At 39.0% G+C, this 13,515-nt stretch overlaps 1 protein-coding gene across 1 annotated transcript in view; it reads right to left on the reverse strand.

Moving 5' to 3' along the window:
* Nucleotides 1-13,515, reverse strand: part of Ptp69D (Protein tyrosine phosphatase 69D) — a 187,852-nt gene that overhangs the window by 128,929 nt on the left and 45,408 nt on the right. The window contains 2 exon segments of the mRNA XM_068283924.1: nucleotides 10,254-10,494; nucleotides 10,569-10,730. Of these exon segments, the coding sequence (XP_068140025.1) occupies nucleotides 10,254-10,494; nucleotides 10,569-10,730 (403 nt within the window).

Below are 13,515 nucleotides of genomic sequence, written 5' to 3' on the forward strand. Positions count from 1 at the left end.
GTCGCCCTGAGTCAGCCACAATAGTAAACCCAACGACTTCTGTCCAAACTGGAATGGATAGATATATTAAAATAACTAAGCGGAAGCTAAGCCCGCAAAAGAAAAAAAAGTGGCAATACGGCGAAAATAACCAAACCAAATGAACAAGTAGCACCCCTTAGCGGGAATCGTTTTAAAATTGTAGATAAAGTCAAATCGGCTAGACCACCCCCTTTATACATCCGTGGAGCCAACTGCAGCGCCCTGATTTCGAAGCTAGTAGAAACAGTAGGGGCAAATAACTTTGTTGTAACCCCTCTCAATAGGGGTAACATTAAAGATATTAAATGTCAAACCCAAACTGAGGACAATTTCCACATCATCGAAAAGTACCTCCGTAATGCTAACATCAACTTCTATACCTACCAACTAAAAAGCAGTAAAGGGCTCCAGGTTGTGTTGAAGGGGATTGAGCCATCGGTCCCTACTCAAGAAATAGCAGACGCGTTGGTCGAAAAAGGGTTTGCGGTCAAATCCGTTGTCAACATCATCAACAGGAACAAAGTCGCACAGCCGCTCTTTAAAATCGAGCTCCAACCAGATGCAAAGCGGTCGAAGCCAAATGAAGTGCACCCAATCTACAACCTACAGCTCCTATTGCACAGAAGAATCGCCGTAGAGGAGCCCCATAAGAGACACCAACCACCGCAGTGTAAAAACTGCCAGGAATACAACCACACCTCTAACAACTGCAATCTCAGGTCAGTGTGTGTTGGCTGTGGCGAACATCATAAAGATGGCATTTGCACCAAGGACAGAAACAATGTCGCACTAAGACTATGCAGTAACTGTGGAGGGAACCACACGGCCAACTACAGAGGATGTCCTGTCTTTAAGGATCTTAAATCTCACCTAAACGGGCGCAAACCCCCAGCTGGATCAAAAGTCACCGTCAACGCCTCTAAAACTACACCGGGGGTATTCTTCGCCAAGGCTGTTAGATCATCTAACATGCCTGCTACATACAGTCCTAGTGTATCCTTCGATAGTGTGCTCCGAACTGGACAGACGGAGCCCGCAAAAGAGACCCCGTCACTCCACCATCTACAGAATCCGCAACCTAGTGCACCAGAGCTTGGCCAGCAAACTCCAAGTGGCTTAGAGGCCCTATTGATCTCACTCAATCAAAACACGACCACTTTTATGACGTTCATGCAAAACTGTATGCACGAACTGATGCGGAATCAAAACCTGCTTATCCAAAAGCTTATCGAGAATAAATAATGGCTTCCCTACGTCTATGTCTTTGGAATGCTAACGGCATCTCCAAGCACAAAAATGAACTGCAACTATTCCTAGACTCAAGTGAAATCGACGTTTTGCTGATTTCGGAAACACATTTAACATCAAAAAATAATTTTCAAATACCAAAATATACCTTCTATGCAACAAACCATCCAGACGGAAAAGCTCATGGCGGGACTGGTATCCTAATCAAAAACCGTATAAAACACTCGTTCCTCAACAGATTTGAAACACAGCACCTACAAGCAACTGCTATAACCGTCCAAACCAGCTGCGGCAACACTACATTGGTTGCCCTGTACTGCCCACCACGCTTCTCAATCTCTGAAAAAGAATTTACCGATTTCTTTAACACACTCGGAGATCGCTTCATTGCAGCAGAGGACTATAACGCCAAACATACGCACTGGGGATCTCGCCTGGTAAATCCTAAAGGCAAGCAGTTGTACAACACAATAGTCAACCCTCTCAATAAGATGGATTGCGTCTCACCGGGTAGGCCTACTTATTGGCCCACAGATCCACAGAAAGCTGATCAAGAATACATATACTTTGTATGGTCGGAGATGCTTCGTTCTATGCGTTGCACACTTCTGACCAAAATTAATATACCCTTTTTGCAAGGGTATAAAAAATCTCTGTTAGCATCTACTGCGCCGCTATTTGTTGAAACACAGCTGTGTGAATAAATTAGCGTACTAAGCAGCGCTGTTACCATGTTCCATTTTCAGCCATAGCCATTTTTAGTATAACTGGACTTTTTTTAATTGGATCTTGAGGCAAATGAGGTAAAGACTTTGCATCAACTGCGTTGGTTTCATATTCAGTATTAAACTTGCCAAAATCATTTGTTTTTTTTATCTCTGTTAGCATCTACTGCGCTGCTATTTGTTGAAACACAGCTGTGTGAATGAATTAGCGTACTAAGCAGCGCTGTTACCATGTTCCATTTTCAGCCATAGCCATTTTTAGTATAACTAGACTTTTTTTAATTGGATCTTGAGGTAAATAAGGTAAAGACTTTGCATCAACTGCGTTGGTTTCATATTCAGTATCAAGCTTGCCAAAATCATTTGATTTTTTTATATCTCACTGTTGCACAGCCTCCTATTTGTATTCTCAATGTTTTTTCTATTTCCAACGTTTTCTAGTCTTTTATTTTCACAAATCATTTGGAATCTGGGCCCATAACCTTTGTTGAGATATTTAAATTTAAAAGGTTTTATTTTGGTTCGAAGAATTACGGAATTTCGATATTCAACAAAATATTAGAAAGCTACCTGAACGCAAAAGTCGCTAGCTACAGTAGAAGATTGTTAAAATTGAGAAAGTGCCTGACTTGATTGATTTCGCAGTAACCAAGAGGATTCCACGTAATCGGATCACTGTGGATACACTGCTAGATTTAACTTCCGATCACTCTCCAGTGCTATTCACACTATTAACAAGACCTCAAGTACTTGATCGCCCATATAGGCTTACAAACAACAAAACAAATTGGCTTAAATTTAAAATGTAGATGAGTGCCCACATTGACTGTTCGCCGAAACTGGATGCTGCAGAGGACATTGAAATGTGCGTCTCTGCACTTGAGTCTATTATGGCAGCTGCAGCAAAAGTATCTACTCCACCTGCCTCTTCTTACACTAAACCTGTTGACAGGCCTACGAACCGGCGGATAGAACAATTAGTAACGGAAAAACGACGTCTAAGAAGAGAATGGCAGATTACTCGCTCACCAGCAGCAAAACTTCGCCTAAGGCATGCTAATCGCAACCTCTCTAAGGCGTTAAGACAAGAGGAAAGCTGGGCTCAAAGAAAATACATAGAAAAGCTCAGCCCAACCAGCACCAAACATCCTCTGTGGAAAGCCCACCCAACTTTAAGCGCTCCTACAGAGACAATTTCACCGATAAGGAGTCCAACCGGTGGATGGGCCCGCAGTGACGAAGAGAGGGCATCCGTATTTGCCACACATCTTAAAATGGTTTTCCAGCCAAATCCAACATCAAACTCATCTGTACTTCCCCCTTTGAGCACACTAACGGATAGTGAGTACTCGGAACTCCAATCGGACGAGATCACTGCAGTTATTAAAAACCACATAAAGCCGAAAAAAGCACCTGGCCATGACCTAATCACACCGAAAATGATCCTGGAACTCCCTATCATTGCCATACAATACATCTGCAAACTGTTCAACGCTATAATAAGAATTGGCTACTTCCCAAGAACATGGAAAAGGTCCACTATCATCATGATTCCTAAAGTGGGAAAGGACCAAACCCAGCCATCATCCTATAGGCCAATTAGTTTGCTGCCATGTCTTTCGAAGCTTTTTGAAAAGGTCCTGCAGATCCGACTAAACTCATTTCTGGCATCGGAGAACACAATCCCTTCACACCAGTTCGGCTTCCGCGAAAAACATGGTACAATGAACAAGTCAATCGCATAACATCCGAAATACGAACTGCATTCGAACTAAAAGAATACTGTGCGGCTGTCTTTCTCGACGTTGCCCAGGCTTTCGATAGAGTTTGGCTGGAGGGTCTGATGTTCAAAATCCGGCAAAAACTGCCACAGTACACCCAAAAACTCATGGAATCTTAGCTTTACAATAGGAAATTCGCTGTAAGATGTAATGGCTCCGTCTCGGCTGATTTTGAAATCAAAGCTGGTGTACCGCAAGGCAGTGTACTCGGCCCATTGCTTTACCTACTCTACACTGCACACTTACCAACGAGTTTAGGACATGCAACGTCCACTTTTGCCGATGACACGGCAATCCTCAGCAGATCCAAATGCCCAATACAAGCCTCTGCAAAATTAGAGGAACACCTCAAGGTGGTAGAGGAATCGCTAGCAACCTGGCGTATCCGGGTCAACGAGCAGAAATGCAAACATGTTACATTTACGCTTAACAGAAGAAACTGTCCAGCTCTAATGCTTAACAACGTACCAGTTCCTCAAGCCGTGGATGTCACTTACCTTGGCATCCACCTAGACAGAAGACTAACTTGGCGCAAGCACATCGAAGCAAAAAAAGTCACAGCTTAAACTGAAAGCGAGTAGCCTACATTGGATCATCAATGCTCGGTCCCCTCTACGTCTGGAATATGAAGTCCTCCTATACAACTCCGTACTGAAACCCATCTGGACTTACGGAGCCGTACTATGGGGGAAGGCAAGTACCAGCAATGTCGATATTATACAAAGAGCGCAGTCGAAAAGTTTAAGATCAATCACGGGGGCCCCGTGGTATATACGGAACGACAACATTCAAAATGATCTAAATATCCCTAGCGTAAAATCTGAAATAGGTAGTCAACAACTAAAGTATTCTGCGAAACTGGATGCACACCCAAATGTTCTTGCCAATTCCTCTACGTGAACTAATAATAGAACTCGTCTTAAAAGAAATGACAGACCAACCCAATAACAAGTGATTAGGGCCGCCTGCAATATCCCCATGATTTATCTTAAGTACTAGATTAAGAAAAATATCTCAAACTTGTTGTTAGGCTCTAATTTAAGAGTAGATTCAACAAATTATATATTTGTTTGTTAAAAGTTAAAAAAAAAAAAAATAAGCAGGTCTTGACGAAGCGTTTTTATACCCTTGCAAAAAGACTATATTAATTTTGGTCAGAAGTGTGCAACGCATAGAACGAAGCATCTCCGACCATACAAAGTATATATATTTTTGTTCAGCACGACGAGACGAGTTCAACTAGCTAGTCCGTCCGTCCGTCCGTCCGTCCGTCTGGATCAACGCAAACTCCTCCTAGACCGTAAGAGCTACAGAGCTGAAATTTTGCACGTAGGCTTGTATATACTGCAGTTTCACGATAATAACATAGAAAATAACGAAGTTATTGAGAAAAGTCACTGTTCGTTTGTATGGGAGCTATATGATAGTGGTCCGATCCGGCTGAATCCGAGATATACAACCCCTGCAGTATATACAAGCCTACGTGCAAAATTTCAGCTCTGTAGCTCTTACGGTCTAGGAGTTTGCGTTGATCCAGACGGACGGACATGGCTAGTTGAACTCGTCTCGTCATGCTGATCAAGCATACAGCAAATATCACACCCCACGCCATTACTAGAAACGTATGGTAACCTATCGTCCGATGAAAGACATCTTAACTTTTAATTTACCCTATCTGAGCTTGAGTTAGCCCTAAAACCCGGCAGAGGCAAAACCCCGGGGATTGACCGCGTGTCATACCCAATATTAAAGAACCTCCCTATCGTAGTGAAAATCAAAATGCTAGAAATGTTCAACATGATCTTTGAAGCGGGATATTACCCTCACGTGTGAAGATCTGCTACAGTTATTCCTATTTTAAAAGCTACCAAACCAACCGACGAACATACGTCAGCGCCTGATCTCATTGGTTTCATGCCTTAGCAAAACCTTAAAAATATATTAACAAAAAAAGTTCGTAACTAAACAAACTAATCAGTCCCACCAAACCGCCTTTAAAAAACAACACAGTAGATTAGACACCCTTCTGCATCTCCACCAATACGAAACCGATACCCTTTCGGAAAAAATCATGGCAACTTCTTAGCGACTGATTTGGAAAAGGCGTTCGACCGTGTTGGAGTGCACCCCTTCAATATGGTGAAGGCATTCATGACCAAGCGTTTTATCCGTGTAAGAGCCATGAAAAAATTTCAAAATTTTACAATAACACATTCAACAAAATACTGCATGAAATTGAAATTTAGAAGAGAGCCTCGGTTGCCTGTCTCTCTATTGATAAATGTATATTATCCTATTGTTTTCTGACCGTGAGTCGCGTGCCATTGCAGAGTTTTAACTTATTAATATTACGGAGCATGATTATTGTCACACATATTTTCAATTTCAATATGTGTGGTGGCATTCTAGGCAGACCAAGTGAGTTCGAAAATTCCGTTGGATGTCTATCGCCTTATATGTAATTTCCTCTGTTTCTATGCTGGATTGAATAAAATGATTAAGTTGATAGACATCTTCATTCTTGGCGGCGAGAATCGCTCGATTACTGATCCAATCGTGATTGGATTTGGTATTGGCTTCGTCTCTATCATCACCGATGAAGTACATTTAAAGAAATTTATGTTCACTATCTGGGAAGGAGAGCACGGCGCCAGCTTTGTGATAGATTTGCCCTGTGACTTTGAAAGTTGGCATGAATTGGGCTGTCGAAATTTCCGCCCCAGATGACGTCATTTGGAAGCAGGAATTATATTTCCTAATGTTTGATAGAATATGCTTCGATTCAGTAGTGGATCCGGAAAGTAGAGTTCGCAGTGGCTCTGGTAGTGCTTCAAGTTGAGGTAATTTGATTTTGCCGCCAGCACAACACATTAATTTCGTTTCATTATTGAACTTCAGAGCCTGACAGTAAGTGTAGACATGACACATCTGGCCAATGACGACATAGCGGCTGAAGCCATAATCAGCAGCTGGGTCATATCGAAATGCAAAACGATGGTATTGCTCATGTCGATCTATCTTATCTGTGCGCGGGATTCAGCTACACTTTCCCTATCCAGTTCACTTCTTGGCGAGCGAAGCAATTGCATTGCTGCAGACCGCTTCATGCTCAAGCGTGGCTGCACGCCTTTCGCTCCATAAGAATGCTCTGCCTTTGGCTTAGCCGCTCTGTCTCCCGTACCAATTCCCGCTCTTCTTCAGTCCTATTCGAAACATTGCATCTGATTCTTTCTGCCCTGCGAGTAAGACGACCCAAATTCGCTTTTTTCAGGAGGCATTATTTCGTTAGTAACTTTTCGTTTGTAACTGAAATAGGAATGAATGAATTTCCTACCACGTTGTTGACATGTAACTGCCCCGCCTACTGCGGTCGATACACGGAAAGCCATTATAAAACCATTTTTATTCGCGCTCATGAGTATGATATTGACATAAAAAGTAGACAAAAACCATGCTTGAACCTGACTCCACAGTGTGTCAAAATTTAAACGCAATTGGTTCAGTAGTTTCTGAATGCATAGCGGTTGTAGGTACTCACACAACATTTTTATCCCTTGCGCAAAAAGGGTATATTAATTTTGGTCAGAAGTGTGCAACTGATAGAATGAAGTATTTCCGACCACATAAAGTTTATATATTCTTGATCAGCACAATGAGACGAGTTCAAATAGCCATGTCCGTCCGTCTGGATCAACGAAAACTCCTGTATATACTGCAGGGGTTGTATATCTCGGACCATATCATATAGCTCCCATACAAATTGTAAAGTCACGAACAGTGACTTTTCTTAAAAACTTCGTTATATTCAGAGCTATTGAAATTTAATATTAGTAAGCTTATTACACTTATAAACAACTCTGCCAAATTTGATCAACATCGGGTGATCTTATCGGTATATCATGTAGCTCCCATAGGACCGATCGGTCGAAAACAGTGACTATTGTCAATAACTTCGATACTTTCTACGCGATTGCTTTCAAATTAAACTTTTGTCAGTTTTATGTATCTGTTAATGACTGTGCCATATTTTATCAAGATCGGGCGACAATATCGTATAGCTCCCATAGGAACAATCGGCGGAAAACAGTGACTCTGATTAATAACTTTGTTTTTTCGTTTGTAAGCCATTTCTCAAACATTCGACTTTGAAGAAACCCTTAAAAACGGTTTTCCCACTTTGAAGACCATAGGTAAGGAAAGAGTAAAAAAAAACTTGCAAGGGTATACAATTATTGACACGGTCGAAGTTAGCTCTCGCCCTCTGGTTATATATATAAGATAGATAGTTAATGTAAATAAATAAATAGAATAAATATATGATATACCCCATAAGATCAATTGTACTTATGCTATGATATAAAGTAATTATAAGTTTACGCATAAAAGTGTTAGTGTTAAAGATTGAATCTTTTCTATGTAAACTATATTTTTCGCAAACTCTGCTATCATCTATTAAGTATTCTTAATCTTCTCTTTCTGAAACATAGAATTTCAACCCATCTAATGGTGAAGCATTAGCACAACACTAATGATAACTTCGTTATCATTTTATCTAAAAATTTTAAAGATATTGTAATTGCATTTCTTAACGAGCTCGAAGCGGAGCTTAATTTAATATCATATATATGCCCAGACTTCGACAATGATTAAATTCGATGAAAAACATATTAAACATGGCATTATTAGAAGTACACTTAAAAAGCAAAGCCGCAGAAGTGTTCAGTGTCTTTAATCGTCATCTGCTGAGACCAAGGAGACTAGCCCTACAGACAAGATCAAGCCTGAAAGGTAGATACAGAGGGCGCAATCCTTTTTAGTCTGCGAGGATAGTTTTCATTTGGCAAGTCTGCTGCCAGCCGGTTGGGGTGATTGGTGAGTCTGCAGAGGTGGGGACCTCCGAATCTCAGGACCTCCTTGTGGACTGAGGGGATTTGTAAGTCCCTGTGTAGAACAGAGTTACGGATATAAAATGGGGCACCAACCAATCTACGTAGCAGCTTGTTTTGGAACCTTTGTAGTATTTCCACGTTGGAGTGACACGCTGTACTCCACAGCTGGATGCCGTATGTCCAGTGGCAATTGGTTAACCCACGGTACTTGTAATCAGTATTCTATCATAATATCAAGTAAAAATAAATAATAGGGTAGAATAATATAATAATGCAGAGGTAAAAGCACGGGCGAAACTTTTAATAAGTCCTATTTAGGTAGCTAGTAGTAGACGCAGATAAACGAACGAGAACGAAAGAGAAAACTAATGCATTGTTTGAAAAAATTTCAACTAACGATAAATGGGTTTCCATTAAGGCACTGAGCATATACATAATAGAGGCAGCCTTAAGTCAAACAACAACAACAATATTGGATATATTTGGACTTTTGCCTTTTTGCGTATGAAACGAACTCATACATTTAAAGTTTCGAACTTTGTTGTGCGAAGAAATATAAAAACAAAAACATTACTTTCTGCTTACACCACTAATTTTTATACCCTTGCAAAAAGTATATTAATTTTGGTCAGAAGTGTGCAACGCATAGAAGGAAGCATATATATACTTGTTCAGCACGACGAGACGGGTTTAAATAGCCATGTCTGTCCGTCCGTCCGTCCTTCTCATAGACCGTTAGAGAAATTTTGCATTTTTTTAGGCTTGTATATACTGCACAGTTTGTATATCTCGGATTCAGCCGGATCGGAGCATTATATCATATAGCTCACATACAAAGACTTTTCTCAATAACTTCGTTATTTTCTGAGCTATTGTCATGAAATTAAATATTGGTGAGTTTATTACACTTATAAACAACTGTGATAGATTTGATCAGGATCGGGTGACTATATCATATGGCTCCCATAGTAACTATCGGTCGAAAGCAGTGACTTTTTTAAATAACTTCGTAAGATCTGACGCGATTGCTTTAAACTTTTGTCAGTTTTATGTATCTGTTAATGACTGTGCCAATTATGATCAAGATCATATAGCTCCCATAAGAACGATCGGTGGAAAACAGTGACTCTGACCAATAACTTCGTTGTTCCCCATGTAAGGCTTTTTTTCGCAAACATTAGAAAAAACTTAAAACGTTTCTTAACTTTGAAGACCTTTGGTAAGGAAAGAGTAACAAAAAACTTGGAAGGGTATACAAACTTTGACACGGTCGAAGTTAGCCCCGGCCCTCTGGGTTTCAATCGCTTCTTTTTGCCTTAATAATCAAAATATTTTTCTCAAAATAGGTAAAGCTCATCTAGAGTCCAATACCTACATCATAATTTTTTAATTTTAACTCTTTACGTTGGACTTTTAACGCTCCAGAGCTGTTGGAAGAAAAGTGCTTGTCATGTAATAATAAAGACACATTTTTTTCTTTAGAAAAAAATCCATTTCTTCCCTTCTTCACGCGGTGGCGTGAGCAAGATTACTTCACGAACAAATTTTCTGCCAGGCTAATAATACTTAACATTCAATACCACAATTACCTTAATGAATCTCGCAGCGTTACAGTGTCATCACCAGGTACAGTGTTTTTTGTTTGATGGTGGTGAAAAATCCATAACGTTAGAAAAACGACTACACCTCCTAGTAATATTCCACCAACTTTGATCCAAATATTGAAATAATAATCCATACTCAATTCATGAATTTGTTCTGCTTCGGTAGCTGGCGTTATCATGTCAAAGTAATCACTATAAGCCATAAAAACGGAGTCTTTGTCCCTAACTGTAATAAATATAGGTCTTTGTTGTTAGTTTAAGCAATGACAGCAAAAAAAAAAAACGAGTAAATTTACTTACCAATTATCTCTAAGAAACCGGTGTAATTAGCGGTAATGTCGATTTCACCATCCCAAACATTTACTTGTGTATCTCGATTATAATTCTGATTCTGCGTACTTAAATTTGTTTCGGTTTTCATGACTGCAGCTGTGGGACTTCGCAGTACTCTTCCTTTATTTTCTAAAATTTTAAATGCATGCTCGGTTAAATTTCCAGATTTAAATAACTGCTCCTTTTGTGATAATATAGGTAAAGCAGGATCTGTGTAAATGTAGAAAAATAATCATAAGTTTATATCACAACATCAAATTCAAACACAACATCTCACAAAATAACCAAAAACATTGCATTGGGAAACAAAAAAAAATGCAGCTGGGACTCGCTAACATTGCCTTTTATTAAATCCGCAGATACTTTTCATTCCGGTTAAAAAGTAAATTCTTTTGCACTTTATACTACCGCCATGTTATATTCAGTCTGAATACTTGGATAATTTACTTTCCTTAATGAAAACAAACATATAAAAGCAATAGTCTAAAATGACGTTGAATCTTGCATCGAAGACAATGACCAAAAACATTTATAGATAAATTTGCTTATTGTTGATTTTTTGCGACCTTTTATTGTTAAATGTATGTTTTGCCGGCTCGAGGTCAAATTTTCTTTTGTGAATAAAGAATAATAATATTTTGTGTTGTTCTTTTCCGATATATTTCGACCACTCATCGGTGGTCGTCTTCAGGGCAACTATAAAAACATTTAATTGTGATTAACTTTAACATAATATAATTTAACAACAAACCAGAGAGCCGGGGCTAACTTCGACCGCGTCAAAGTTTGTATACCCTTGCAACTTTTTTGGTAACTCTTCCCTTACCTATTAACCATCAATGTGGAAGAACGTTTTATCTAAAAAGGCTTATGTTTGCGAAAGAATGGCCTACAATCATAGGAAATAACGAAGATATTGATCAAAGTCACTGTTTTCCACCGATCGTTCCTATGGGAGCTATATGATATAGTCACCCGATCTTTATCAAATTCGACACAGTCATTAACAGATATATTAAATTAAGAAACGTTTAATTTAAAAACAATCACGTTAAAAGTAACGAAGTTATTTACAAAAGTCACTGTTTTCGCCCGATCGTTCCTATGGGAGCTATATGATATAGTCATCCGATCTTGATCAAACTTGGCACAGTCATTAACAGATATATTAAACTAACAAGTGTTTAATTTGAAAGCAATCGCGTTAAAAGTAACGAAGTTATTTACAAAAGTCACTGTTTTCGACCGATCGTTCCTATGGGAGCTATATGATATAGTCACCCGATCTTGATCAAATTTGGCACAGTAGTTTATAGGCGTAATAATCTCTCTAATATAAAGTTTCACGATAATAACATAGAAAATAACGAAGTTATTGAGAAAAGTCACTGTTCGTGACTTTGGGGTTTGTATGGGAGCTATATGATATAGTGGTCCGATCCGGCTGAATCCGAGATATACAACGCCTGCAGTATATACAAGCCTACGTGCAAAATTTCAGCTCTGTAGCTCTTACGGTCTAGGAGGAGTTTGCGTTGATCCAGACGGACGGACGGACGGACATGGCTAGTTGAACTCGTCTCGTCGTGCTGATCAAGAATATATATACTTTGTATGGTCTGAGATGCTTCGTTCTATGCGTTGCACACTTCTGACCAAAATTAATATACCCTTTTTGCAAGGGTATAAAAACACCTACTTATTTTTACACGTCCGCACACTGTGACGTGGAGCTACACACTGACTTGTCCCTAATAAATGTCTGTATAAATGCGCGCAGTTGTCTGTATCTACCTTATAATTAAGTCTTATATTTGTACTCTTGTCCATTGTATCAATCTTGCTTTTTGTCCTGTTGAAAATACTCCGTAGCGTGTTGTTGGGTTTATGTGCTATCTGTATTTGTTCTTTGTCATAGCAATCCGAGTTTGCCAATCTTTCGGACAGTTGTGGGACATATGTGACAGACATAAAGCGTTTTGTCAAAACCTCTTTATTGGTTTTCTTATTGTTGGATTTTAGTAAAGTCCTTATGGTGTAGTTTGGAAAGTCATTAGCCTTTAAAATTCGTCGTATTTCTTTCTTCGTTTCTTCGTGAAAAATTGGGTCCGATATGTTGAGCATCCGTTGTATACAACCTCTTGCTGTATTCATTATCATCGACTTCGGATGTTTGGAGTTGAAGTTGATGATTCGTCCTGATGATGTTGGCTTTTTGTACCATTTTAATTTTAGCTCGTTTCCTCGTCTGTGTATTGATGCGTCTAGATATGTCAATTTGTTGTCATTTTCTAACTCTATTGTAAACTTTATGTTTCTGTCAAATGAATTTAGGTTGTCAAGTGTGTTTTGGATCTCGTCTTCTTTAATTATGGCAAAAAGGTCATCTACATATTGTGTCATTGATCCTTGTCTTAAATTCTGAGGCGTTCTTTACGTTGTATGTTGAGTCTGCTGTTATATTTTTTAATATGTTGACTATGTATTTACATAGTCCGTATGATGGAGAACCAATTGATGAGCAGATTGGTCTCAATGGCGTACCTTCTTTATGAATTTTAGGTAATCCATATATTCTTGGTGGAATTGATGTGTTTATTATAAGCTTATTTCGTTCGGTCCGTGAAATAAGTTCTTTTTTGTATAATTTTTCCACCAATTCGTTGTTTCTGGTCTGTAGTCTTGTGGTCGGGTCCTTCCTTAAAGTTCTATATGTATTTAAATCGTTAAGTATATTATCCATTTTATTGTCATACTCAGTCTTATCCATTGCAAAAAAAAAAAAAAAAAAAAAAAAAAAAAAAATATATATATATATATATATATACAGTGGTGGTCAGCGTGTAAGCCCCTTTTTTTTTTTTTTTTTGATTTTAAATTTGATTTTCTCGGCTCCTAAGAAACTTAATGAAGA

Source organism: Drosophila tropicalis, unplaced genomic scaffold (assembly GCF_018151085.1).
Source record: "Drosophila tropicalis isolate 14030-0801.00 unplaced genomic scaffold, ASM1815108v1 contig_23, whole genome shotgun sequence".
Lineage (NCBI taxonomy): Eukaryota > Metazoa > Arthropoda > Insecta > Diptera > Drosophilidae > Drosophila > Drosophila tropicalis.